The sequence below is a fragment of the Chlamydotis macqueenii genome, chromosome 16 (genome assembly GCF_036417535.1).
Source record: "Chlamydotis macqueenii isolate bChlMac1 chromosome 16, bChlMac1.mat, whole genome shotgun sequence".
NCBI lineage: Eukaryota > Metazoa > Chordata > Aves > Otidiformes > Otididae > Chlamydotis > Chlamydotis macqueenii.
This window is the reverse complement of record NC_141571.1, coordinates 1,221,646-1,249,203: the sequence shown is the minus strand read 5'-3', so window position 1 is coordinate 1,249,203 and position 27,558 is coordinate 1,221,646. Positions and strand designations below refer to the sequence as shown.

General features: G+C 62.2%; 1 protein-coding gene across 6 annotated transcripts in view; it reads left to right on the top strand.

The window, feature by feature from the left end:
* EPB41L1 (erythrocyte membrane protein band 4.1 like 1) overlaps positions 1 to 27,558 on the top strand; it is a 63,289-nt gene that overhangs the window by 23,596 nt on the left and 12,135 nt on the right. Inside the window, exons 1-16 of one of the 6 annotated variants that reach the window (XM_086760925.1) lie at positions 4,330 to 4,422; positions 9,402 to 9,597; positions 9,984 to 10,148; positions 12,324 to 12,428; positions 12,504 to 12,546; positions 13,208 to 13,283; positions 13,592 to 13,810; positions 13,916 to 14,003; positions 14,356 to 14,508; positions 15,271 to 15,368; positions 15,527 to 15,702; positions 16,128 to 16,276; positions 16,835 to 16,870; positions 18,846 to 19,037; positions 20,312 to 20,410; positions 24,851 to 27,538. In XM_086760925.1, coding sequence (XP_086617051.1) covers positions 9,421 to 9,597; positions 9,984 to 10,148; positions 12,324 to 12,428; positions 12,504 to 12,546; positions 13,208 to 13,283; positions 13,592 to 13,810; positions 13,916 to 14,003; positions 14,356 to 14,508; positions 15,271 to 15,368; positions 15,527 to 15,702; positions 16,128 to 16,276; positions 16,835 to 16,870; positions 18,846 to 19,037; positions 20,312 to 20,410; positions 24,851 to 27,538 — 4,464 coding nt within the window. In that variant the 5' untranslated portion in view covers positions 4,330 to 4,422; positions 9,402 to 9,420. Of the gene's footprint in view, positions 1 to 4,329; positions 4,423 to 9,401; positions 9,598 to 9,983; positions 10,149 to 12,323; positions 12,429 to 12,503; positions 12,547 to 13,207; positions 13,284 to 13,591; positions 13,811 to 13,915; positions 14,004 to 14,355; positions 14,509 to 15,270; positions 15,369 to 15,526; positions 15,703 to 16,127; positions 16,277 to 16,834; positions 16,871 to 18,845; positions 19,038 to 20,311; positions 20,411 to 24,850; positions 27,539 to 27,558 lie in introns of those variants that run through there. The other 5 variants (XM_086760924.1, XM_086760926.1, XM_086760927.1 and 2 more) reach the window with 5 other exon arrangements.

The following is a 27,558-nucleotide window of genomic DNA, read 5'->3' as shown; positions in this document are numbered from 1 at the left end:
GAGGTGCCCTCTCCTCAGCACCATTTTTTTTCTGGGCAGTAGCCCCAGATCTGCCCACGTGGCCTGAGCTCCCTGTGTCCCCCAGTGTCCCGTGGTGTCATCTGTGTGGAAGGTCCAAGATGATGAAGGAACCTTGTGTGCTGCTCCCCACCCCACCCTCTGTTGTCCTTCTTCCATCCCTTCTGGCCTTTAAAACATTTATCTCTTGTCTTTGATAATTGCCTGTGAGGCTTGAACATCTCCGTGGCCTCAGAGCTGCCCTTGCCTTGGAAAAAGCTAAAATTCTATTTTCTGCTCGGCCTGGGCACCCACAGAGGGCACACATCGGTCTCTGCAGCAGCCTGGGAAGCCACTGCACCATGGGGACTCAGGGGATATTTTGTGCATAGGACAGGGTTCCTGCTCTCCTCCCCTCCCACTCCTCGGAGCTGCAGGTCTTCACCAGCAGACAGCCTGCTCTCCACTTTGCTCCTGGCCCGGCAGCTCACGCGGGCGGCCCTGGCAGAGCTGGCCTCAGCCATGGGCCTGTGCCCTGACCCAGCTCGTTACAGGGATGGAACAGGTTGTCCAGAGAGGTGGTGGATGCCCCATCCCTGGAAACATTCCAGGCCAGGTTGGCCGGGGCTCTGAGCAACCTGATCTGGTTGGAGATGTCCCTGCTCCTTGCAGGGGGGTTGGAGTGGGTGGGCTTTGAAGGTCCCTTCCCACCCAAACCCTTCTGTGATTCTGTGTTGAACCCCGAGATGGGCAGGGGGCCGTGCTGCGCGTGCTCTTGTTATTGACTCTTGTTCAGTGGTGCTCTGGGGTTTCTTAGGGCCCTGATCCTGCTTCCGTCTGGTGTCATGGGAGGGGTTGTGGTTCATGGCTGCGCAGCCACAGGGACACACATTCTGGACACACATTCCTCGTGGCTGGGAGAGGATGGGATGGGGAGCAACCAGAGTGAAGCCTGCGGTGGTGGCTTTAGGAAGCATGAGCCAGGCATCCCGAAAGCAGGGGAACGGGGGGTGGCAGGCCCGAGTAAGCTCCTGGGTGCAGGCTCTGGGCAGGAGGATGGTTGTAGGATGAGACCCCTCCCAAAGGCCCACGTCTCCTGCTGGGGTGGGAGGCGGGGAGGGAGCAGTGCAGTGGCCGCCACCTGACCAGGCCCCGTGTGCCACGGTTTCCCTGCAAGGAGCCTTGTGCGAGGTGCTGGCTGCACGAAGCCCAGCAGTGAGGCAGTGGCACAGCTCTGCTGCCCTCCCCTCCTTGCCTGAGCTTCCTGGTGTGACGGGCGCCACGTTGCCCGGCTCCCCGTGTCAGGGCTCGGGGCAGAGGGGGCCCGGGGCCCAGCACCGCGCTCCCGCTGTGGACAGCCCTTTGCACCAGCCCTTCTCAACCCTGGGGCTGCGAGGTGTTGGGGCAGCCCCTTGCCGGGCAGGCTGGTGGTGCAGCGCCTTCGGGACACCTTGGCCGCACCCCCGCGCTCCCCTCCATCCCACGTGTATGCCAGAACGTGGGGAGGGTCGTCCTTTGTGAGCCTTCCTTATGGGAGGGATGTGCCCAGTGCTAGTGACCATCAAACGTACATTTTTTTAAATACAGGTTTGGGTGGAGTTTTTCAATGGATTTTCCAGCATTTGCAGGGCAGAGATAGGCTTTGCCAGCCCTTCCCCCCTCACCCCAGGTTTAATTTCTCCCAAAGCAGTCAGAAACATTTTGATGCTCGGAGTCAGAGCTCTGTCTGGGACTGAAAGAAACCTTCAGTCCGTGTGTGGATAGAGCTGCTCCGTGAGGCAGCCGCCTCCCTGTCTTCCTCCGGGTTTGCAAATGCCTCTAGAGCGATTGCCAGGCTTGGGGCAAGGGGATAAGACCATGCCCCTCCAACCCACTTACTGTGATGCTGGACTAAAACCTAAGCCCAGCTTAGCCCTCACCTCTTAGAAGAGTTGAGCTGTGTCCCACCATGGTCAGAGGGACTGGCTCCGCTCCGGTGCCCGAGTCACCGAATCGTGCTTTGGGTGGCAGCGGGTAGTGCAAACGGTCACCTCCTGTGCCGAGCGGGACCGCAGGGACGCCAGGAAACTGTGCTGTGGGGTCAGCAGGGGCGGTGGGAGCGAGGGGGGACGCTGCAGCAACCGCCGTCTTTGCTGGAGCTTGGCTCATGGCGTGGCTCGGGGCTTGCTTGCGGGGCACCTCTGGGGTGGGTGGGTCCCCAAGCTTCTCCCTGCCCCGGGAGGGATCTCGGTGTGGTTTTTTGGTGGGTGAGGAGGAGATATGACTCAGGGCACTACAGCCGGCTTCTTGCTGAGCCTGGCACCACGGTGTTAGGGGAGTTCTGCTGTGGGGTGAGATGGCGGCTGACATCTTTCTGCTGGCCTAAACCCTGCGCTGAAGCGCGCATGGAGGTCTCAGGCTTTGCCGGGACTCTGCTGTCCCCTCCCTTTTAAAGGGACAAATGTGCTACGCGAGGTGGCCTGTGCCTCTCCTTAGGGTGAAAAGTTGGGGAGCTCGTCCATGGGGCAGCTTCCCCCTGCTCCCAGCAGCACGTGCTGTCCTCAGCCGCGGCTTCCTGCCAAGAGAACGGAGCCAGGCTCTTCAGTGGTGCCCAGGGACAGGACCCGAGGCCACGGGCTCAAACTGACACACAGGATCCCTCCAAATGTCACATTTTCACTGCAGGGCTGACCAAGCGCTGGCACAGGTTGCCCAGTGAGGTTGTGGAGTCTCCGCCCGTGGAGATCCTCGAAAGCTGCCTGGTCATGGTCCTGGGCCGCTGGCTCTGGGTGGCCCTGATGGAGCAGAGGGTTGGATGGTGACCTCCAGAGGTCCCTCCAACCTCAACCAGCCTCACATCTGTGATTCAGTCCTCGAGCACAATGTGGCGGCCTCTAGCAGGGTGCAAGGGGTTCAGCAGAGGGGGGACTCTTTGATGGGCCGCAGGGAGCCACAGGGACCAAGGCACCAGCACGGCCCTGTTTGAAACCCCTTGCTGTTCAGGTCTTCCTTGCGCACCCCATGGGTCTCACCAGTGGCAGATTTTGGAGGGAGGCAGAAGGACGTTTCCACAAGCATCTCCATCCCTGTTAGTGGGTAGCGGGCACAGTGGGTCCCTTCCAGCCCAGCACCCCGGGGCCTGAGCACACCTGGCTGGGTGCCTCATTGCTTCTCGCCAGGGATGGAGGGAAGACCCCTTCCACTGTTGTTAGCCCTGGGCTGCCTTGCGGAGTCAGCACAGGGATGTTTCGTGGGGCTCAGCGCTGATCAGAGGAGGGCACAGCCCATGGTCACGGCCTGCTCCCCCTGCCCCCCAGGCTGGCTTGCTCCCCAGGCAGCACTGCCCAGGGCCGAGGAGCTTGGGTCTTTCCCATCCTGTGTGAGGTCCGACCTGAGACATGGCTCTGCTCTCGGGGTCTTTGTCTGCCGCCGTCACTCCCTTTGTCCCCCCTTTTCCTGTCTGCGTTTCGTCTCTCAGCTCTGGGCTGACCCTTCCCTCCACTTTCTCTGTCTCCTCCGTGTTCACGCGAAGGCTCCGGACAAGGAGATTTTACAGTTGTGGGTGCTCGGAGATGGGTGATGCCAGCCCTGCCCGCAGTGGGAGGGGTACAGAGCTGCGAGGGGCGGCGAGGCTGCCCCCGGGCTGGCGGCCGTGGTCCCTGAGCACCCCAGCCCGCGGGTACCCTCTGGAGAGCTCCAGCTGGTGACTACGGCACTTTGTGCTGCTGCGTTACAGGGGGGAGAGGCTCCTCTGTGGCGCGGTACCAAGCCCCAGTGTTGGCTCTGTGGTGGTGTCCCTCCCAGGGGACAAGGCGGGGGACAGGGATCTCTGTGGGCAGGGATGTGCTGGGTGTCACGCTCCATGCTTCGCTGTGGGCAGCGGCGATGAAAGAGCTTCTGTTCAGCGCTGGCTGCTGGTACATCTCCAAGCTGACGAGGGCAAGTGGGGTGCTTGGGGACGCGTTTTGGAGGCAGCGCCGCGTTTGCTGCCCTAGGACCCGTGGAGGAGATGGGGGGGTGAAGTGCCAGGTTCACTTGGGATGGTGATGTACAGTGGGTCCCGCTGCCTGCTGAGCTCTCCTCTGCTGCCGGTGTGTGTACCGGATCCTGGCAGGATCGCAGCCCGCGCCGGTGCCTGGCCCGCGATGAGTCAGGTGTTTGCAGGCAAAGGGGGCGGATGGGGCTGGCACCAGCCTCCACGTGGGACCCTCCCGCCGTGCCAAGGGGCTGCGGTGTGGGCACGGAGCGCCTGGCGAGGGGGGAGCCCGCCGGCGGGATGGGAAGGCAGCCCAGTTCCCAGCTGGGCTGCGGCTGCGGTATGCATCAATCACTGCGCGGGGGTGTTGGGGCTCAGGAAGAGGCGGCTCTGCGGAAAGCGCTGCCTCGGACGCGGCGACAGCCTGGCAGCGACGTGCTGTGCTGGAGGGATGGGGAGCTGGCACCGAGGTAGGGCCGGCCGCGGAGAAGGCCACTGCGCGGGGTGCTGCGCGGTGCTGCGGGCTGCCCACGGGACGTGCTGGGCTTCAGCCAGCACCGGTGCACCAGCTTGGGTGGGATGCACGTCGTGGAGCCCGGGTTGGGGGACGAGGCACTTTTCCAGGGCTGTGCCCCTGCCAGTCCCACATGAGGAAGAGTGGTGCGCAGTCTCCAGGAGCTGGGGGCACCCTGTGGTTCTGACCCCCCCCCACTCCCTTCACCACAGACAGGGTAGCTCACATGATGTTTTGGCCTTGCTGCAGGGCAGCGCAGGAGAGCTCTGGGCTGCCCACCGCGCTGTGGAGCGGTTGGGGATTTGCACGTCACCCCGTGCCGGGGGGCGAGGGCTGAGTGGCAGCGGGGCTCAGGGGTGCTGTGTGTTGCCGGGGCTTCGGGGACCCCTGTCCTTGTTCCGGTGGATACCCAAGGGCTCCTTTCATGTTTCCAGGACGACTGCAAGGCGCTGCCTGTGCTTTCACCCTGCCTGTCCTCGGCCAGCTCGGGCTCAGCCTCTGCCCCTGCATGCTGGGTGCCGTGGCCCCGGCGAGCTCCTCCGTTGCTCTTGGGGGCTGGCAGGTGCCTGGAGCCCCTGCCCGGTGTCACGCAGCCACCGCCACCCCCGCGGGGTGCTCCCTGCACCCAGCTTGCTCCCTGTCTCTGGCTGGCTCCGCGGTCTGTCCCGCAGCGTGGCGGGGGGCTTGCTGCCCCACAGGGCACTTGGCTGCTGCTGAACACAATGGCAGCCAATGCTTGGCTGTCACCCCAGTTGCACCGGAGCCCGTGGAGACCTGGTGGGGCTTTGCGCCGTGTCCGTGACGCTGCAGAAGTGAAGTGTCGTGGTCGGGCAGCATCCTTAGGAGGGAGCGAGGTGGGGAGAGCAGAGCCCAGGAGCGAAGGGGGATGCTCAGCCTGGAAAAGCAGCCCAGCAGCAGGGGGGGAATGGGCAGGGGGAAGGGGAAAGCAGGCTCGGGCAGAGCCCCGTTTGGAGGTGGCAGGGAAGGAAAGGCTCTGGGAGGGCAGCACTGCGGAGGCTGGAGCTGGGATACGCTGGGGAAGTGCGGGGGCAGAGCGTCTGGGAAAGCCGTGAATCCACACTCCAGCTTGAAGGGGAGGAAGAGGAAAACACCAAGGGAAGGAGGAGCAGGCAGGGAGATGATGGGAGGAGATTAGAGGCATGACAAGCAGGTCTACCCCTGATCCTGCTAAGGCTTTCTTTGCGGTCACCATTCTCGTGCCTGGTTTGGTAGCCTGCAGCTCCAGCCAGCTCCAGCTGTTTCACCTGAGGACGATATCCCCCAGCCCATCTGGGGTCCAGCTGCAGGGGCAGCGAGCCAGCCCGTGCTGAACACTGGAGCTGAGCTTGGCACGTGGCGCTGGGGACCGTGGGTGCGGAGTCCTTCAGCCAGCGCCCTGCCCAGAGAAAGGGTCTGGGGAGACGGCGCCTGCTGCCTCCTGCCGCTGCCAGCTTCCGTGCGGGACCTGCTCCAGCTTCGCTCCCGAGGGAACGTGCATCAGCAAGGTTCGGGGCTGGGAAGGGCTGGGAAGGGCTGGTTCCTGCAGAACTGCACCCTGCTCCTGCTGTGGGTGTCACCTAGAAACAAATCAAGTGATTTGGGACAGCATTTCCACTGCTCTCACTCAAGTTTGCTGCAGTCGTGCTCTAAACCTCTTCTAAAGGTTTGTGGTGGCAAATAGATCAGTTTGGCAGCATGCTGGGACCCGTGTCTTTTCTCAACCCATGGCCGCCACGTCAGGGTCTGTTGGGGGCTGTCCTGCGAGGCAGGGCAGCAGGACCTGAGTTTTGCATCTGGAAAAGCGCTGGGTGATGGCAAGCGCTTCGCACGACCGGCTCCTCGCCATCTGAAAGTGTGAAAGTGTGCTTTGAGATCACTGCTGGCCCGAGCCCCGGGGCTGGGTGCCGCTGGCCCCCGGGCTGGGTGCTGCCAGGTGAGGCTGACCCACCAGCCCCGCGCCCCGCAGCGCTGGGGGCAGCCCCGGCTGCACGCTCCCAGCCCCTCTGCTCAGCTCCACCGTGGGCAGCAGCGTGGCCCACGCGGGCACGGCACCAGCGCCGCGCCGGCTCCTGAATGCGGCCGTTGTGGCTGTGCCCGGGAGCATGGCGGTGCCAGCCTGGCCTGCGCTGTGGGCGCCGGGACTGCGCGCATCTGCAGGGCCCAGCTGCGGTGGTGCTGTGCCTCTGCACCGCCGGCTTCCCTGCCGCCCCGTCTCCCTCGGGGCGTCTCCTGGGCCCTCGTACCCGCTGTGCAAGGGACTAGAGCCTTCCCAGCACAGCTGTGAGGTGGGGGAGCATGGAGGGGCTCGTTCCTCCCTCCGTGTTCCATGCTGCTGGTGCAGGAGCGATGCCGCAGAGGTGGGCTCAATGGGCCCACGGGTGGGATAGGGCCCATGGGTGCTTGGGTTTTCTCTGCGCCCGTGCTGAGCCTCGTCTCCCTGCTGAGGCATGGGGACGGGTGGTGCCGGGGAGCCTGCTGGCACCCACAGCACGTGGGGCACCTGCTTCAGCTGAAAGGTGGGGTCCCTGGCTCAGGCTCCTTGTCCGTCATCAGAAGGTTTGAACTGGAGCTCAACAGGCAGAAGGAGGGCTGGGCTGGTTGGAGAGGTGGGATGAGTTCCCAGCCTGCTACCCTTAAACAACCCTCATCATTTCCTCAGGGATCAGTGCTTCCCACTGCAGGGAAAATGTAGTTTGGAAGAAAATTCAAAACCTCAAGTGAAAAACTCAGCATGTTTTTGGCCCGAAGTGATGGTTGTCACTGTAAAGATTTCATCTTGATTGAAAAATTCACACGCTGAGATCCAAACGGAAGCAGTTGGGTAGGATTCAGGGGCTGGAGCTAGGAGAGTGCAGCAACTTGAATTTGCAGTGAAAAACCAGCAGCCCTGTTTCCTCTGTGGGAAAAATAAACCACTGGTGACCTTTGGGATCTTCTCGTGCCCTCGGCCGAGCGCTGGGGTCTGTTAGGAGAAGCTGCAGTGTGTTTCTCAGGGGTTGGTGGCAGGTGGTCCTGCCTGTTCTGGCCAGGGGAGCGTGGCCCTGGGGCAGGGGGGAGAAATCCTGGCTCTTTTGGGTGAACCAAGTCCGTCTGCGGTCACCGCACAGTGCTTGCACGGCCAATGAAGCCGGCAACTGTATTACTGCCCACCAGGCTGAGCCCCGCTGCCGGAGGCCCAAGCTGGCTCGCCATGTCCTCTGCTCGTCCCTGTCCTTGCCTCCTGGCTGTTCCCTCCTGCTCTCGGGACCTGTTTTAGCATTTTTTTTCTGGGTAAGGTTTCACATCTCCCTGTTGTGCTAAGGACACCTGAAAGGCAGAGGTGGGACACGAGCTGTGGTGTGAGATGTGAGGTTTTCTTTGTAAAAGTCAGCAAGTGTGTGGGCGGCACCAAGCTGCGTGGTGCGGTCGATTTGCTGGAGGGGAGGGACGCCATCCAGAGGGACCCTGACAGGATGTCCCATCACTGGAAGTGTTCAAGGCCAGGTTGGACTGGGTTTTGAGTGACTGTTCTGGTTGGAGATGTCCCTGCTCCTGGCAGGAGGGTTGGACTGGATGGGCTTTAACGGTCCCTCCCACCCAAACCATTCTGCAGTTTTACAAGTGCTCTTTCCCTGCCTGCCTTCGGTTGTGGTCCTGACCCGGCTCTTGCTCTCCCAGACCCGCTAGAACAGCATTTTGGTGGTTGGGGCTGCCAGGAGGTGATGGTGGTGGGATGTCCTGTCACCAAGCAACTCCTCCAGCCCCAGAGCAGCCAAGTTCATGGCCTGGAGCTGGAATGGGACCTCATTCCTGCGTTAGTGCTGCTGGGGCTGCGGCAAAGCCTGGGGACTGGCAGCTCAGGGAGAAGCCAGCTCCCTGCCCACGCCACGTGGGCTGTCATTCCAGAAACAGCGATCGGAAATATCTGATGTCAGCTTCGACCCTCCAAAAAAGTGCAGTTTTTCTGGTGTTGCAGGCTTACTGGTGTCTGCTCGTGTGGCTGCTCTGTGGGCAAGGTGGGTGATGTGACCGTGGGCAGATGCTGCCAATGGAGCCAACTCGTCTGGCCGCGGCCTCGTCACTCTGGTGGCAGTGGTCCCAGCTGGTCCCTGCGCGGTGGGACATAGCCAGGGAGCCCCGCGATGGGGAGCTGGTGGGGCCTGAGCAGCCCGAGTGGCGGATGGGTGACGGTCACCAAGGGGATGAAGGGTTTGTGTGTGCACGGGCTGTCCCCGGAGCCCTCGCCAGCCCCACGCAGTGTTTCCATGAAGGTTTCAAAAACATAAAGGTTGCAAAATAGCACCTCAGCACAGAAGGTGCCTTCCCCTCCCCTGTTCCCGGCCCCAGGTTTGTTTTCGCATCTTGCACGCGACAGGCAGCCGGAGCTGGAGGTAGGTTTTGTCCTGCTGCCGCGCAGGCTCCAGCCGCGCCGGCCGTGGGAACCCAGCTTGCTGCCGCTGCTGGGAAGTCCAGAGGGGAAAAACCGCGGCCATCCCGGATGTGTTATGTGGAGTTGTCCGTGTTTGCCATTTCCTGTCAGCGCAGCCCTTAGCCTGACTCGCAGCCCGGTTTTCCCTCCCAGAAGAAAGCCTCCCTGTCGTTAGAAATACTGGTGAAGGTACGGACGGCCCCGGGGCTGGGGGAGCAGGGGGTTCTGGCCGGCCCCGCTCCCTGCTGTGAGCCCTGTGTCCCCACTACAGTGGGTCCCTGTGGCCGGCGGCCCTCTGCACACCGCTGGCTTGTCTCCCCGGGCTCAGCGGAGTACGAAATCCTGACGCCCTGCGCTGCTGCCGCCGGCTCGGCCATGGAGCTGAGTGTCTGGCCGCGGATCTGTGCATGGGAGCAGTGGGGAAGAGACGGGCAGATCCCACGCGGCCAGGGTGTCCCGGGCTGCTGGCTGCCCGGCCGGTGTCTCCGTCCTGGGTGACACCTCCTGTCTTTCTTTTCGGGTGGCAGGGCGGGGTGACCAGCGGCCATGACGACGGAGACGGGCCCCAGTTCAGAGGTGAAGAACGCGCAGGAGGAGGCTTCGCAGCAGCAGCTGGAGGCGACCGCGCACGGCCCTACCGCCGCAGCTGCCAGCCCCGCCGGCCGGGACGCTGAGGTCAATGAGAAGCCTGGGGCACAGTCTGATGCCCGAAATACAGAGCCGGTGAGTGGATGGCGGCCGGTGTGAGGCGTGGCAGAGACAAAGGCACAGCAGAGGAAGGGGACGTGCCCCCGCTCGCCGCTGCCCATCGCTGTGTCCTTGCTGCAGCAGGCCCAGTGCTGCCCGGGCCCTGCCCGCTGCTCCAGGCTGTTGGGCAGGGAGGTTCTGGGTGCTGAACCGACCCCGGGCACACGGGCGTCCGTTTTCCAGGAACCTGGGTTGTGCTGGTGGTGTGGGGGAACTGGGCTTGGCTGTGGAGGCCCAAGGGGTTGTCAGCCTCCCCGCACATCAGCTGCCCTCTTCTGCCTGCTGTCGGAGGGCTTTCCCCATCCATCTGTCCATCCGTCCTGGCAGCGGTGCTGGTAACCCTCTGCATCTCCCTGCTCTAGGGTACTGAGATGGAGGAGAAGGACTACAGTGAGACGGACGGGCTCTCTGACAAAACAACCCCCAGCAAGACCCAGAAGTCACCCCAGAAAACCTCCAAGAAAATGAAGAGTGCCCTCTGCAGAGTGACCCTGCTCGATGCCTCTGAGTACGAATGCGAGGTGGAGGTGAGTCCCAGCTTCAGGGGCTGCGCTGGTGCCGGGGAGGGGACACGCCTCAGCCCGGGGACCCTGCCCAGCCCCATGAGCCCCCGACGCCAGGGGATGTCCAAGGACAGCTTCGTAGTACCTCTCTCCTAGGGAAAAGGATCCACAGAAACAGCCATTTACGTTGAAATTTCAAAATAAGGAAAAAATCTGGAAAGACAGACCCTGGCAGGGAATTTCAGCCTAGTGAATCTAAATTTGGCAGCTACTCACAGTAGAAAACAGCATCTAAAAAGCAGAAGCTTAATAGATGGGGGCTAGAGCTCTGCCTGACAATATGTGCACGACGCATCCACACGCCAGCCTGTCTGCCGACGCCTCAGGAGCGCAGCGTGTTGGCTGTCCCGCCTGCCGAGGCGATGGACGTGCGTGCGCGTGTTGGTGCACGGAGGCTGGCACGCAGGTTGGGGCAGGCAGTGCTGCTCTGCCTGTGGCATCGTCCCGGTGGTAGGGACACTTTTAAGGACTGGTGACTTTGCTTGAAAATGCAGCAGCTGAGGTTGTTCTGGAGCAGAAGTCCCGGAGCCTCTGCCAGGGACCTTTGCACTTGCTGCTGGCGAGGGGGCAGCCGGGTTTTTGTTGGCAGCAGCTCGGGGTTGGCTGCGCAGAGCCAGCCTGCATCTGTATGCGGGTCCTGCCTGCCCCACGTCCCGGCTGTGCAGGGCTGATGATGCTGAGGAGCGTGGCTGCTGGCCGGCTGCGGCTGCCTGGGCCGAGCGAGCCCCTGAGGCAGCCGGCGGTGGGGGGGCCTGGCCCCCTGCCCATGGCACAGGCAGCAGGGCCTTTGATCTCTGCGCTCCAGCAGCCCCGGCTGTCGCTTTAGCGGTAAAATTTGTCACGAAGCTGTGGAGAGATGGGTCGCTGGGAAGATGAAAGCCCTCCTGAAGAAGAAAAGGAGCAGAGACCCCGGCTTGCGCAAGCCCCGGCGGGGTCTTCCTTCCCCTGGCTCCCCCCGGCGTGCCAGCAGAAACCTGGGCTGCGGGCCCGCTGGCAGCTGCCTGCGCACAGCAAACGTCCCTTGCCGGGCAGGGGCACAGAGGATGCGGAGGACGAGGTCGACGTTCAGAGAGCTGCTGCTCTCTAAAGAAGCCGCCTGGGGCACAGGGTTCAGCATAGAAAGGCTGGTGCTGCATTTCTTCTTTCTCTCTCGCAGACCCTGTGGGGATAGTTGTGCCTTGCTCGCGTGCTTAATTAAGACTCAGCTCAGTAAAAGTCAAAAAGAGGAGTCGAACCGTTCAGTGTGACACCCTGGCACGAGCCGCGGGTGAGCCGCTGCCTTCAGAACCCGGGTTGGCAGCAGGGAGGAGAGCCGGGAAGGGCGACCGCGGCTGCTGGAGCAGCTTTGCTGGGCAGCAGGAACCCAGGGTTGCGGCTGGGAGCAGCAAGCCGCCGTGGCCGTGCCGCTTGGCGCCCTGGGCTGGCGTCCCTGGGCGCATGGTGAAGGTGCTCCGGTAAATGGACGCCTTGGAGAGGGGAGATGGGAGCTGCCAGGCTGGAAGCTGTAAACAGGGGAGAAATGCACATGGGAGGGGTTGTTATTCCATCTCCATGAGCAAGCCTGGGCCTCGCTGCCACCGGTGATGAAGGATAAATCTGGGGAACTCAAGGGACCAGCTAACGAGAGTCCCCTCTGTCCCTGAGAGCGGCTCAGGCCCTTTGTGGCTGCCGTTGGTCGTGCTGGGCGTTGGCACCCAGCCGCGCAGCCACGAGGCGGGTGCTGGGAAGGAGCTTGTCCCACCAGCAGCTGCCAGCTCTGGGGCGCGTTTGTCCCAGCTTGCCGGTCCGGAGCGGAGGTGCCTGGGCTGGCTGGCCCCCTCGCTGGTTTGGCATCACTCTGGTGGTGTGATGGGGGGTGAGCCGGGTGCGCACCAGGTCCCCCTGGCCCGTGGGACCCGCTGCCTGCACCGCACCGCCTGGGCTCAGCCGTGCCCTGTCCCTGCAGCCCCGGGCCCACCTGGGGTCCCCAGAGCTGTGCTGCTGGGTGGGAGCACCTTTGGGTGGTCACCTGGAGGGACAGTTCTGCCCTGACCCTCCCGGCGCCCCCTGCCCACACCCTGCGGGTGCTGCCTGCGTCTGCTGGGCCTCCAGCAGCACAAGGGAGCCAGGTCACCATCAGCCTCTCCCTGTCTCCAACAGAAGCACGCTCGAGGCCAGGTCCTCTTCGACATGGTGTGCGAGCACCTCAACCTCCTGGAGAAGGACTACTTCGGCCTCACCTTCTGCGACTCAGACAGCCAGAAGGTGAGCACGGGGGGTCCCTCTAGGGCCGCCCCCTCCGTGGTGGGGCTCCCCTGACCTGCTGTCTCCTCCTTGCAGAACTGGCTGGACCCCTCCAAGGAGATCAAGAAGCAGATCCGCAGTAAGTGCTTGGGAAGGGTCCATCCTCCCTGGCCTGGGGCGTCCCGCGGGGCTACCGGATGGCTCTGCTGTGACTGTCCTCTGGCGGGTCCCGTGCCCACCTGCCCCAGAGGGGACCTTTGGCAGCTGGCCTGGGGATAGGGGTGCTGTTGCTTGTTTGGCTGCCTGTTACCCACCTCTCCTCCTACTTATGACAGGTGTGGGGGGCAAAGGACCCCATCCGTGCCACCAGAGAGCTGACTGAGACCTGGTCCCTCTCTGGGCACCATCCCACCTGCCCTGGGCAGGGGGGACAGGGGTGGGGGGAGGAGTTGGGGCTTGCTGGGACAGGTCCTGGGTGCCTTTGCCCACGGTGTTGCTTTGCTGGGGCAGCAGAAGGGCTTCTGGGACCTGTGAGGCCTTTGCTGTGACATTGGTAGTCACGCTGAGCTGATGGGTCCTGACGTTGTGACACCTTTCTCTCCCCAGCTGTTTGGGGAGGATTAACCGAGTAGTGCTGGTGTCCTGGTGGCTGGTCTCCCAGCAGCTTCTGGACCCCTTTGTGTCTGCCCCATGCCAGGCTTGGGGGGAGCTGTGGGACCCTTAGTGGATGCCTGGCTGCTCCTGCACGCCTGCGTGCAGCCAGCGTGGGTGCTGCCCTTACGGCTCTCTCCCCTCCCTAGGCGGGCCCTGGAACTTTGCCTTCACCGTGAAGTTTTACCCTCCAGACCCTGCCCAGCTCACAGAGGACATCACAAGGTGAGGACCACTGCTCCGTGGGCACAGCTGCCGGGGCAGCTCCCAGGGGACCGGCTGGGAGTGTGCGGAGGGGCAGGGCTCGGGTGGGATATGGGCGGCGGGGGGATGTCTGGGGGCTCGTTGCCCTCTCACTGCGTGTGCTATGTCTACATCATGCCGAGCAGGGCCAGGAAGGTGGCATGGGAGGTGGCAGTCCCCGTGGAGAGCAGGGCAAGCTGCCGTGCATGCTGCCGCTTCCCAGGCAGCCGCAGCCTTCTCCGGAGGGCACGCACCCCCACCCCGCTCTCACCCTCTGCCCCCTCCTGCAGATACTACCTGTGCCTGCAGCTCCGCGCGGACATCATCACGGGGCGCCTGCCCTGCTCCTTTGTCACGCATGCCCTGCTGGGCTCCTACGCCGTGCAGGCCGAGCTGGGTGACTACGATGCCGAGGAGCACGTGGGCAACTACGTCAGCGATCTCCGCTTCGCCCCCAACCAGACACGAGAGCTGGAGGAGCGCATCATGGAGTTGCACAAGACCTACCGGTGAGCCCCAGGAGAGGACGGGCTGGTGGCGAGGAGGGCACCAGACAGCTGGCCCCCGTCTAGTGGGGCGCCCGGCCACGTGTCCCCCTCTCTGTCTCCCTGCAGGGGAATGACCCCCGGGGAAGCGGAGATCCACTTCCTGGAGAACGCCAAGAAGCTCTCCATGTACGGGGTGGACCTGCACCACGCCAAGGTACGGGGCCACGGGGCTGCAAGAGTAATGGCCAGTGCCACCCCATCCTGCCCTGCTGCCTGCACACCGTCCCCCCCCAGCCCCTTCCTCCCACCACGAAAGTTCAACAAGGACGTGGTCCCGGGCAGCCGGCTCTGGGTGGCCCTGCATTGGAGCAGAGGACCTCCAGAGATCCAACCTTCACCAGCCTGTGACTCAGTGACCTCCCTGTCAGCGCGGAGATTCGGTGATCTCTCCATCAGCTGGTCCCCTGTAGCAGAGCACCGAGCAGGACGGAACGTGGCACTGTTGGCCCAACTGGTTCTTACTGGGCAGCTGAGCAATTCCCTTCTGTCCCTCTTGCCTCCTCCAGGACTCAGAGGGCATCGACATCATGCTGGGTGTCTGCGCCAACGGCCTCCTCATCTACAGGGACCGGCTGAGGATCAACCGCTTCGCCTGGCCCAAGATCCTCAAGATTTCCTACAAGAGGAGCAACTTCTACATCAAGATCCGCCCGGGTGAGGTAGGTGCCGTGCGCCGGTGCAGCAGGCTAGGCGGGGGCACAGCAGGATGCCTGCTCGGCGGGGAGGTCCTTGCCTGGCTCCAGCCTCTGCCCTGAGGATGCCAAGTTAATGGTGAGGCTGACCGAGAGAGCACATCTCCTGTGGTGTTTGGAGGCTTTCAGCAAGTACCTCCTTGTTTGCGCTCTCATTTTCTCGCTGGCAAAGTGACTGCGGCAGGCTAGGGGCATGCCACGCTCCTTTCCCCACCAGCCAGACGCCGTGACCCCCTGGTGTAGGGAGGTCCCCCAGGAAGGGGGGTTGAGGGCCACTTTTGATGTCTTCCGTGCTTCACAAAAAAGCATCACGAGGCTTTTTCGTTTGTTTTCTGACTTTATTGTCACTTTTTTCACTGTTATGTGCACTGATGGGAGAATGCACTTCCACCCACGTTTTCCAGGAGGCAGGAGGGCAAGGACGGTGCATCTAAAAGGGAGAGCGGTGCTCTTTCACCAAAACGAGCTGTAAAAGGTTTTTGTTTCTTGAGGGAATTCATCTTGCACTGAAAAGCCGTTTATGGTTGAGGAAAGTGCTTGTGCCAAAGGTGTGGGGGCATGATCCCACCACCCAGTGGGGCTGGGCATGGACTTTTCCAGCCCTGCTTTGAAGAAGATTTTTTTTTGGCATGGTCATGGCTCCTGAGGGTCTTGGCGAGGCAGGTCCCCTCCCATCATGTCCCCTAGGCCAGGATCTGCCTGTAACGGCATGTCTCTGTCTCCCCCAAGTACGAACAGTTTGAGAGCACCATTGGCTTCAAGCTGCCCAACCACCGCTCTGCCAAGCGTCTCTGGAAGGTCTGCATAGAGCATCACACCTTCTTCAGGTGAGGAGACCTTCTCCAGACCTTCTCCAGACCTTCTCCAGGCCTGCTGTCTCAGAGGCAGACGTGCTCCTGCCTCTGCTGCAGTGGGTGCACGTGGAGGGCAGCGCCAGGGGCACAGCTGGGGCTCGCTGACCGCACCCCGCCTCTGTCACCCCTAGGCTGGTGTCCCCAGAGCCGCCCCCCAAGGGCTTCCTGGTGATGGGCTCCAAGTTTCGCTACAGTGGGCGGACGCAGGCACAGACACGGCAGGCCAGCGCCCTCATCGACCGCCCAGCTCCCTTCTTTGAGCGCTCCTCCAGCAAACGGTACACCATGTCTCGCAGCCTTGACGGAGGTATGCCCCAAACTGGGGACGGGGAGGGAGATCGGTCTGCTGGTGGGGGCGAGGGGGATGGTGTTTGTCTCTGCGTGCGGCTCGTTCGGCAGGGTTACAGAAGGCTTCCTTCTGGAGGCTGCCCCCAGCCGCATCCCCATGGCAGAGGGTCTGTCCCCACCCCAAGCGATAGCACAGGCTGCACATGAGCAGGGGGACGTGGGGCAGCTTGGGGACAGGGCTCCCCCCAGCTTCCTGTGCCCTGGGACCCCTCGGGCTGCCAGGGAGCCCTGCGACCCCTGGGACCAGCTGTCCCTGCTGCAGGGCATTCAGGGCTCCTCGGCCCCCAGGTCTGAGCTGGCAGGATGGGGGGCAGGGGCTGGGGGGCTGGGGTGGAGATTGGGGGCGGCAGGGCTGGGGTGACCCGGGCTTTCACCCACGGGCAGAGTTCTCGCGCCCAGCCTCTGTCAGCGAGAACCATGACGCCGGGATGGAGGGTGAGAAGCAGGATGAGGACGGTGAGTTTGGCAGCAGGAGACGGTCCGAGACAGAGGACGAGGAGGTGACCACCCCAACGAAGATCAAGGAGCTGAAGGTACAGGCAAGGCGCAGGAGGGCGGAGGTGGAGGGGGGGCTGGTTCATACCTGGACAGGGCAGGGAGGGGACTGGGCACCAGCAGCAGGGCTGGGCTGCAGGCAGGGTCACCTCGGGGCATGGTCCCCTTTCTCTGCCCGCTGTTCCCCAGGCTGGTGGGAGCCCTGGGACATGGCTCTTGGCCTCACTGGTGCAAATAGGGCTGTCGCAGGGGCTCGGCTCAGCTCTGATTCTCCAGCACCCTCCAAGTCTCAAGGCTCATCCCCAGGCAGGGCTGGACCTGCGAGCAGCTCCACACTGGGACAGGGGTGGGGATGAGGACAGGCCAGGCACACCAGTGCCCACTCGTGCTCACCACTGCCCAGGCACAGCCCATCCGCTCCCTGCCCTGGCCCTGGGCTGGCCCAGGGACCCCCAGCCCATTTCAGCCCCACACTGCGAGGGGAGGGGGGTCCGGTCCTTCTGCACCCTACCAGCCCCTCAGCTTAACTGTGATGTTTGTGACAAGTTCCCTGGACTGACCCTGCTGGTTACTTTTAACCCTCTCTTTGCTGCCAGCCGGAGCACGAAACAACCCCCAGGCACAAGCAGGAGGTATTCTCTCTCTGGAGTATCGTAGTCCTCATCGGTGCATCGTATTGTCCATCCTTCCCAGAGCAACACTGTGTGTCACCCTATTTACTGGAATACAAGATGCACCGGGGCGGGGGGTTGGACGCTAGAGGAGCCCGAGGAGCAGGCAGCTGGGTTCTGCCCCAGCACGCACACGGCATCTTCTATCCCACTAAGTAAGGTGGTCCTGGTCGTATGTGTGAGCAGGAGCCCTCCCAAGGCACAACGGCCAGGCCCCGCGCCCAGTCCTTGGCCCGTTGGGAAGACCAGGCTTCTGCTCGTGTTACCTCCTCCGCCATGTCCTCGCCTCGTGTCTCCTCTCCGTCCGGCCCTGTGGCCCGAGCTGTCCCATGGAGGCTGGTCCCCTCGCTCCCGCTGGTGCCGCGACCCACGCTCTGCTTTTGCCTGACCCAAACTGTCTCTGTCACCTGGCCTGCCCGGCGGCTCTGCTCCCCCACAGCCCCCTGCTCCCGCAGCGTGGCTCCCCTCTGTGGAGAGCCCCTCACCGCGCAAGGCTGCCATCCCGCCTCGCTGCGGGCAGATGAGTCTCCAAGCCCCCTTCAGCGCCCGCTCAGCTGCCTGTGGGTGCAGGCACGGGCACCCACCCCTGTGCCGGAGGGCACCTGCCTGCATCAGCCCGGCCGGAGAGTGGGCTGTCACAGCGAAGAGGGAGGCTGTGCCCTCCCCTGCACAAACTCACGTGGCCGCAATGGCTCCTCATCAGGAATGATTCATCCCAGCCTAAAATCCATGGCTGCTCCACGGGGGTTTCCCCTCCGCTTGCAGCGAGGTGTAGATCCTCGCTGGAGCTGTCAACAGGGGCAAACGCGAGCAGGCGATGGGGTTTGCCCCACAGCCCTCACCGCCCCGCTCCACACCGCAGGGCAGGCCCTGCCAGGACGGTGGGCACCGCTCCCGGTCCCTCCCCTGCCCGCCTCATTGCTTCCCCCGCTGCATGTGCATGTGCTGCTCCCCGGGCGCACCCCGAGCCCAGAGGTGGGCAAACCGTGAAGCATTTCTCCACGGCTCAGACACGCGAGTCCACGGGAGGAATTTTTCCATGAGCTGAGCTGAGCCTTCAGGATCTGGAAAATTCGGTAGGGTTTTTTCATGGGACTCTCTTGGGTCTGTGGGCTGTTGCTGAGGAGAAACACCGGGGAGGTATTTTAGGTGACTCCTTTCGAACCTCAGAAGAGGTTTGAGTCTGAGTTGGAAGCAGAAGCCAAGGTTCTTGCTCTCGCTGGTTCTTGCCCCGAGCGTTTGCCCACCTCTGCGGCAGGACGCGAGAGCCGCCCTGGTGCCTGTACCGTCACAAAGTGATGCTCTGACGCCTCGGCCCCGCCTTGCCCTTGGGCGCTCTGAGCTGTCCTCTCTCCACAGCAGGCCAGACCCCAGCCTGCCCCCGGCTGCCGTTGGGCTGGGCCGTGGTGGGCCAGGCTTGGACCCATGCTGGACGTCTCTGACCAGCCCGTGCCCTCCTGCCCTTTGGCAGAAGCCCGCTCCGAAGGAGCTCCGTTGGAAATGCCATATTCCTGCCCAGCTGGGATGGAGGCTCGGCTCCCTTTGTGCCAGGCACAAGAGAGCAGCAGCAGATGCTGCTGGTATTTCCCATAGGGCCAAATCCCTTCCTGATCCTGAGGGAAACCCACTCTCTTCCCCGGGCAGCTTAGTTTGTCCTCGACAGGCCGTGCTGGAGGTGCCGGAGGGGCGTGCTGTGCACTTCATGGAGGGAAGCCTGCCGCAGACGTTCAGCCGTGTGCCATGTGCTGCCATTTTCCTGCTCCCTGCAACAGTCTGAGCGAGAACTGCAGACCAGGGTGCTCTGACACGCTGTCCCTTTGGCTCGAGACCCTGAATTCAAGCCAGGCGTGAAGCAAACCCTCCCAGCGCCCCTGGTCGTCTCTTTTGCCTCGGCTGGTGCTTTACTCTTAGTTCTCTTCCTCTCTCCTTCCCGCAGTTTTTAGACAAGCCGGAAGATGTTTTGCTGAAGCATCAGGCCAGCATCAATGAGCTGAAACGGACCCTGAAGGAGCCCAACAGCAAGCTGGTTCACAGGGACCGTGACAGGAGGCTGCCTTCCTCACCAGCCTCTTCCTCACCCAAACACGAGGAGGAAACACCAAAGGGAACCCCAGAAAAGGCCAGCAAGGTTTGTTCTGCTGCTTCTCTTACAGAGGGGATCAGGTTGTTCGCGGGGAGGTGTTCCTCAGCTGTTGGGCTCTGGGCCTCTGCCTCCTGTGCTGCGGCGGTGGGGATACGGGGCGGAGGGAGAGGGCCGCTGGCCAGGCCGCTGTCCCTGGGTTTTGTAACGCTGTGACTATTTTCACCACACTGCTGGTAGGGATCTCTCCTTGTGCCCGCACACTGCGTGGGGCTGAGCGTCTCAGCCTTCTCCAGAGGGCTGTGTTCTGGGGGTACCTGAGAGTTGGGCTGTGCCTTCGCTGGCCCCCAAGATGGGGCTTTCCTCACCCCTCGTACCAGCAGCGCTGCCACGTGGCAGCGCCCGGTGCGGCTCTGGCCCGAGGAGCATCCTCGGCAGAGCAGGGCCAGGCGCCCGCGCAACGCTGCCCCGAGGTGCTCCTGCCAGTTGGGACCCGGACGGGGGGAGTGGGCAGAGGGTGAGCCGTGCCGCGCTGCCAGCCTGCGCGCGCGTCCTTCCTTCCTGGCGTTTTGCCTGCTGGCTTTGCGGTGGGGCTGCGAGTGTGAAGGGGAGGCACCCAGGGAGCCGGAACTGGGGGTGCCAGGACAGGCAGAGCCCCCAGTACTGCGTGAGTGGCGCAGACATGGCACAGCTGGGTGCTCTGCGGGCCGGATTCCTGGCTGGCTCGGTGCAGGCAGCATGTGGCGGGGGCTGCCAGCCTGGGTGCACTCTGCCTGCCAGGGACCCTCCGCTCGCGCTGTCCTGGCTCTGGGGCCAGTCCTGTGCCCACACCAGCGGGTGCGGTTCCATGCTGTGCGCGGCGCCCGCTTTGCCCCAGCTCCCTCCCGGGAGAGTCTTGCAGAGCAAGGATGTGGGGCTGGGTGGCAGGGAGGGCGCGGGGGTGGCTGGGCTGGGGGCTCTCTGCGGGGGATTTGCGGTACGCGCATGCGCCTGCTGGTCCGCAGCGCTGACCGGAGCCACAGGGCTACAGGGTGGCCCAGCCAGAGGTGGGCGCACAGCCCCTCGTCAAGGCCCTGGGCTGGGAAGAGGAAGGGGAACTCCACGCCACGTCTCTTCCGCAAGGAAATGGGAAGTGCAGGGATGTAAATGGAGCATCCAGAGCTGGCACAGCTGTGACCTCTGTCCACCCACCCACCCATCACCCGCCCACCTCTCACCCTTTGCTCCTTCATTCCTTCTCATGCTCTCTCTCTCTCTGTGTCTCTCTGTCTGTCTGTCTCTCTCTCTTTCCTCGGGGTGCTGGGGTTTCCGTGCTGGCACAGACGATGGAAGAGGACACGCTAGACGGTTTTGCATCTGAGCGCAGAGCTTCCCTAAGCATGGAGTCTTTCACGCAGAAAAGCCTTGTCTCCTCTCCTGAGGTTCTCACCACCTTCCTTCTCTCCCCACCCCTCGCTCCCACGGGTTGCCGCGCCGTGGGGCCCCCCGGCCTGCTGAGGTGTCCTGCCCTCTGAGTGGAGCTGGAGCCGTTTGCGGGCCCCCTCGGCTGGGTCCCCTCCCCAGCCACGGGCAGGATCCCTTGCCAGGACAGGACTGTGGGTGAAATCTGCTCCCCTGATGGTTTCTTCTGGGCTGAGAGACGGGGTCCTGGGGGAGACCTTCCGGTGGAGCACCCCCGGGGCTGGCTGCATGGGTGAGGGGCTGGAGGGCAGAGCTGGGGGCCCTGCGGCAGTGCTGCCCCACGGCACTGGAGCTCTGCGGGTGTCCGCTCTGGGTGCGTGCAGGCCGGCAGCTACACACCGCCTTTGGCCATGCCTTGTGCTTTCCTCTTGCTTTGGCCACAGTTACAGCTCCCCGGCCCCGGGCATCTGGAGATAGGGCATCTCTGGAGGTGTCAGGGACACTGGACTTGGGCCTGTGCAGAGCGGGGTCACGCTGCTGTCGGTGTCCTTGCACAGCACCCATGGGTGAGGAACGTGGGCCCTCAGCGCTGCTCACCCGCAGGGTTTGTCTCACGCGATGGCTGTTGTTTCCCCAAACAGCCAAGAGAAGATCCCGCTGAGCAGAAGAAAACCGGTCTTTGAGAGTTGGTTGTGGTGTGGTTGGACCCAGTATGGGTGCGAGCAAGGGCTTGGGCACAGCCTTGGGCTTCAGCAAGGGCGCAGGCGCCTTCAGTGGAGCTTGGGCTCTGCAGCAGCATCTCCTGGTCCACGCTGGGACCCTCGGCGTGCCAGTGAGTAGGAGCTAGTGGACAGAAACAGCGAAGGGAGGTGTGTACACATCTCTTGGTTCAGACAGTCTTCCCCTCCGCCCTCTGGAGACCCTCGGGGTGCCAGGGCTGCGCCAGGGTGCAGGTGCCGAGGTGGCCTCACTGGTGATCTCTCTCCAGGTGTTAGTGGCCAAGACTCAGCTGCTGATATGTGGGAAATTGTCTTCTCCTGGCCTGTGGTTGTCATGAGGAGTTTGTGGCCCCGAGAGGGTGATGATCCTGAGGACAGCACATCTGCAGAGCTTGGCGCTGTCATCATGCTCAGACAGAAAGTCCCTGGGTGCCCCTGGGCGTCAGACCCACTGAGGCTGGGTCACCTGCCACCCCTAGCGACAGGCATCTCCACCCTCCCCTCCATCCCTCAGTCCTCTGTCCAGCTGGAGGACCAGAATGCTGGGCTTGGAGGTGCCGGGAGTCTCTTCAGCTTTGGGTGACAAAGCAACGCAGTGTCTCAGCATCTCAGACTCACTCATTCCCTCCTTGTCGTGAGGCTCATGCTGTCCTCTCAGGTGAGCTGGGTCTCCCTGAGGAGCAAAGAAAGATGGCAGGGATATTGAAGGATGCCTCCTGCCTGCCCTGGGCCCTGCTGAGGTTATGTGCTTTCTCGGCTGGGGCAGAAGGATGTCTCTGCTCCGTGCCATTGTTTTTTTCCTTTCTAGCAGCTTACTCTCTCTTGTGATGCGTAGGCCATGGTGAGAATGGCCTTCCCAAATGCTCCTGTTCCAGGAGCAGATGTGTTGGGCAGGGGGGAAAGTGTGAAAGTAAATTGTCCCTTGGGAAGTCGAGGTTGCTCTATGGACAGACCCTTCCCAGCATCATCACTTCCTAGACTCAGCTCCTGCCTTGGCACACACTCTGTCGTGCCAGCCTATTGGCCTCCAAAGCTCCAGAAGTTCTCTTCTTTCGTGGAGAACATATCCAAGTATCCAGATATTTGCTCCACACATCCCCAAGAGTCCTCAAGCTCTGGAGACACAAGGGCTGCCATGAGCTGTGGAACCAGAGCTGTAACAGAACTGGTGTTGAGCCCTCCAGAGCAGAGCTCAGATCGCACCCCAGAGTAGTTGGATGTTCCCTTGGAGTGGGCTGTGTTCATCCCAACAAAGTTTGAGGAGAAAGAAGCTGGTTTGGAAATAAATCTGGAGCTTTAGGGTTTTCCTTACTGGTTAAGAGGTGCTGCCGTGGATGAACACATTGTTCCAAGCTTCAGAAGACTTGTCCTAAGGCTTTTTGATCTACAACATGTATCTCAAGACTTAACTCGGAAAAGGAGCCTGAAGAAACTCATCATCTTTGTCCAGGGAAGGTCTCCTCCAAAGGATTCTGGTTTGCAGCCAGAGAAGTGGGACGAGAAGGCTTCACCGAAGAGATTTGTACATCTCACAACCCATCTGTCCTTGCCTTGGCTGCAGAGGGGGTTCAGCAATGAGACCGCAGTGCAGGAGCCAAAGAGAAGCTGCTGCACCCTCAGGAAAGTAAGCAGTCTTCTGGTGGAATCGCCCCAAGCATCACCACTGAGCGGGAGGGCTGGTGTTGAGGGGGTGCCAGAGACCAGCCTGGGCTTCCCGGCAGGCCCAGCGCACCTGCCAAGCTGGTGGGAATGTTGTGTCGAGGGTCAGACCCTGCTGTGAAAGCTGGGTGCAACATGGAGCTCCCGGCAGGCCCCAGCTGCCTCTGCTGCAATTTCCACAGGCTGGGGAGAAATCCAACCTGCGCTGGAGGCAGGAGCGCAGCAGGGACTGGAGAGGAGATGGTGCTGGGGAGTGCAGGGAAGGGCTGCCGGAGCAGCTTGCGTGAGCCGAGCTGTGGTGGGACAGGCCTGCTGAAGGGCTGACTCCTCCAGCACGGGCGTGCAAGGCTGCGACAGGCACGGTGCCATGGTAGAGCGCCCGGCAAGGATCTGTCCTCCGTCTGCCCCATGCGTGGCACGGCGCACGGTGCAGGCGTGCCGTCCCGGCGGCTGTCCTGGCAGCGCGAAGAGCCTGCGTGCTCCAGGCGAGGCCTGGGCACGGTGCCTGGGGAGCTCTGCTCTCCTTGGCGCCTGGTGAGGAGGGCAGGAGCGGGGAGGTGGCATTTTTCTGCCAGAGGCTTTACCAGTTTCTGATTCCTCTCCTTGTGGAGCCCTCCCGCTAGTAATTTGTTTTCTCCTTTCTCTCTCTCCTCTGATTTCATCTTTTTTATCCTCCCCTCTCGCTCTGCTTCCCTCTGTCCCTGTCCCCCCTTATTCAGTAGCAGCTGTCAGGTTTCCCTTGCGGGTGTAGCTGCTCCAAACGTTCACCCTGGCGTGGGCACAGCTCACGTTTTCCCTGGTTGGAGCGGGGAGCGGGCATCCAGCCCCCTGCTCGCGGGGCCAGAGGCGTGCTGGTGCCACGGAGGGTCGGTCTGCTCAGCCTGCTGCAGCGACGCTGGCCCTGTGCCACAGGCAGAGCCAGCCCCGCGGCAAACTCCACATGGCCGTGCCCGCAGCATCGCCTTCACGCGTGTGCTGCCGGTGGTAGGATGGCTGGGGAGGCTGCGGGGCTCCCTCATCGGTGCAAACGGTCTCCTGCTGCTGTCTTCTTGTGGGTTATTTTCTACCTTTTGTTCCAGAAGCGGATCAATTTCAGCAGTGCTTTTTCCTGGCGCTTCGGAAGTCTTTAGCTGTCCTGCAGGACAGAGCCGTGACTGTGCAAAGCGTGTGCGGTGGCAGTAACCTGGCAGCTCCCCCATGCAGCAGCGCGGGTACGCTGTGCTGTGTGTCGCGTCCCCACCGTGTCCTCACTGCAGGATGTTCCACAGCCTTTGCTTCGTCCTTGCTGCAGTACCTGTAGCTGTCCCCGCTGCCCAGCCTGTGGTCTTTTCGGTTTCTCAGATGACCTTTTACAGGTGACACTTTCTGAACCGCTTGGTTTCAGCATTGCTAGAAACCTCCGCTAAATGATTGCTTCTGATGGAACTTCCATCAGAAAAATTTTCCATCCTGGAAAAGAAGGATGGCCTTTGGAGTGAGTCTGAGCTGCAGCGTCTGGTAGGAAGGGGAAGGGCCCTTTCTGATGCCTGCAGGTGATTTCTGTTCTTGCTCGTGCTCCTGGCAGGCTGATGTAGTCATAGGGTGTGTGGGGGAAGCTGAGCGAGGCTGCTCGAAGCACAGACCGGTGCCTATGATGAAATCTCACCCTTTGCGCGTGGAGCTTGCCAGAGCCGGCTGAACACAGAGGCCTGCCAGTTGGGAGCTGCGTGCCCCTGCCTCCTGCCATTCCCCGATGGCTGTCCACGTCTCTGCTGGGAGCACGGCTCCCACTGCCGCACTGCCAGCCACGCTGCAGGTCCTGCGGGTCCGTCGGTCAGCCACCGCCCAGGGCCAGACGTGGTCCCTGGAGAGGAGAGGAGGCTCAGTCCCGCTCACGACGGCAGCCCCCGTATGTTCCGTCCCTTCTCTCCATCAGCGAGTTGCCAGGCTCTTTGTGTAGACCCTGCCTCCACTCTTGCATGAGCAATGCTGACAGTCCAGCCCTGTCCGAGGCAGAGCAGCCCTCCGTGATGCGCAGCAAGTCGCCGGCAGTCGGGTGAGGGGTGTGTGATGCTAACTCTTCTTGCTCCAATTGCAATGCAGGGCTCGGAGCACTGGGTATTTATAGAGAGAGAAACTCCTAGGCTGGAAGCGGTAGCCCTAAAGAAAGCTCTGGGAGTCAAGAAAGAAGCAGCACATGCAGGTACCTCAGAGGTGAGAAGGAGTACAAGCGCGTCAGAATTGGAGATGGCAGTAGGGGAAGCCAAGGAAGCGGCAGGCCAGGAAGAGCCGGCAGACACAGCCCCGGATTCCCGGACAAGAGCGAAAATGATCGCTAGTCCGGAGGATTTTGAGTCTGTCTGGGAGGATGAGATCTGTGAGAAGGAAACTGGGGGAGAGCCCAACCGGGAGGCAGAGCACCTGCCAGCCAAGAGCGCAGAGGAGGAGCCCCAAGAGCGGGGCGAGGAAGCAACTGCTGGTGAGCCAGGTCTGCCCAAGCCTTGCCAGCAGCCTGAAGAGAGGCAAAGGGCCAAGATTTGGGGGCCAGAGCCTCCCCAGGGAGAAAGCGAGGTGGTCTCCAAGGAGCATGCTTCTGCAGCCTCCGGGAAGCAGGAGGCCAGAGTGCCAGCCGCAGCCACAGAGCTCATTAAAATTAAAGTGAAGCCTAGTGATGACAGCTCGGAGACTTCTGCGACCCAGAGGATCATCTACTTGGGAGACCCGGAGGGGGAGGAGAAGGAGAGTAAAACGGCCCTGCTCTCGGAGCCTGGTGGACAGCTTGGCCGGGAGGAGAGACCAGAAGCCACTGTGAAGACATCCAGGGAGGGATGCGGGCACACAGCACCAGCAGCAGAAGGGTTCCAACCCATTTCCCCAGCAAGTCAGCAACACAGGCCAGTGTCTGGAAAACCTGCAGAGGCACCGGAGCCGCCCGGGACAGGCTGTGATGGGACCAGCTTGGCGGGACGTCCCAGCTCAGGGCGGGAGGACGAGCTGCCCCTACAGCAAGAGAATGCTGGGCTGAGAGGCAGCAAAGCACCCGAGGGAGGTGAAGCCCTCCCGTATTCCCACGAAGTGGGACCGGAGGAGATGGATCTGCAAAGCCTGGAGAGGGGCTTGAAGCCGCGTGGCCTGCCGGGGGATGGCCGCGGAGCTGAGGAGCGCAGAGGGAGCCCGGTGCAGAGCCCGGACATCCGCATGGCAGCCGAGGGGCTCTCAGGAAGGCTTGGAGCAGAGGGTGACAAGGAGGAAAGTGCCAGGGTGGTTCTTCAGATGGAAGAGATAGAGACCAAGTCGCCTCCATCAGCTGTGGCTCAGCAGGGCCACTCTCATACCACCGCGGGGTCGGACGGGGATAAACCCGTCACTCCTGCCCCCACGGCCTTTCCCCCGCAACCCAGCCTTGTCCTGACGGAGCCAGCCCCCGGCACGGAGCCTGAGGCCAGAGACCTGTCCCAGGGCACGAGCCCTGAAAGAGGCGTGGGCATACCCGAGGATGTGAACCCCTCGGCAGAGGCAGCATGCAAGGAGACAAGCTCTGTAGCAGTCCAAGGAGCACCCAAGGATGTGAGCGGCGTAGCAGAGGCGGTGACACCCAAGGACACCAGTCCTGAATCAGGAGAACAATACCAAGATACAGGCTTTGCCGCATGGAAATCACACCAAGATGCAGCAGGACCACCCCAAAACACAGACGCCCCAGCAGAGCCAATCCAGGTCAGAGACCCGGCCACAGGGGAGGTGGCCCAGGCCATGGCCCCTGTCACAGCGAGGGCAACCCAGAGCAAAGGCCCTGCCACAGAAGAGCCGCTCCAGGAGGAGAAGCCCATGATGAAAGAGCTCTCCCAGGACACAGGGCCCCCATCAGGGAAGCTGACCAGAGATGACGGCTGTGAGATGGAGGACTTGTCCCATGACAAAAGCCCTCGCATGGAAGAGCTGCCTCCCAAGGCAGAAGAACCAGAACAGCAGACTGAGGCCATAGTAAGAGACCTGCCCCGTGAGGGTCCCATGACTGGAGGGCTTCTCTGCACTGCAGACCCCAAAGCACAAGAGTCGCCCTGGGACTTGGAGTTTAATGTGGGACAAGATCTGCAGGGCAGGGGTCCTCCAGTAGGAGAAACCATCAGAGACAGTGACCTTGCTCCAAGTCAGCCACCGCAGGATAAGTCTCCTCCCAAAGAAGCTGCTGATGTCTCCAACTCCCACTCCTCTGTAGCAGGATTGTGTCAGGGAAGCAAGATGTACCAGCTCTCTACCTTGATCTGTGAAGGTGGGGAAGAGCTACAAGCGAGCAGTGGGACACATCAAATAGAGTCTGGGTCATTGACGTGCATGGCTGGGAGGACAGGAGCTGTGTCACGGGAGCATGGAGATATCACTGTGACCACCGGGAGCTGGCAGGACAGTGACAGCTACAGGAAAACCTCCGTGGCCTCTAAGATTAAGATGTTCGAGCAAAGCAAAGAGGAGCGAAGGGCAGCCCAGGAGGGACAAGAGCATGTGGCTGAAGCTGAGACATCAGCAAAAACGAAGGGGAAGACGGGTATGGCACAGGACACGCTTTTGAACACAGGCCTCGCCTCGCTGCCAGCGGTGCCAGTCACTCCGGTGGGACCTGCATCCGGTGTGGGCTCCTTGGCCCTCGGGCCAGGGACTGGTTCAGGAGACACCTCCCAGCCTCCCGCTCTGAAGGAAGATGTTTATGTTGACCTGGAGCGCGAAGGAGAAGACAGTGCTGACCTGGTCTCCCCTGACTCCGGCTGTGAACTCACGCTGGCAGAAGCCGTGGTAACTCTTCCGATGAACTG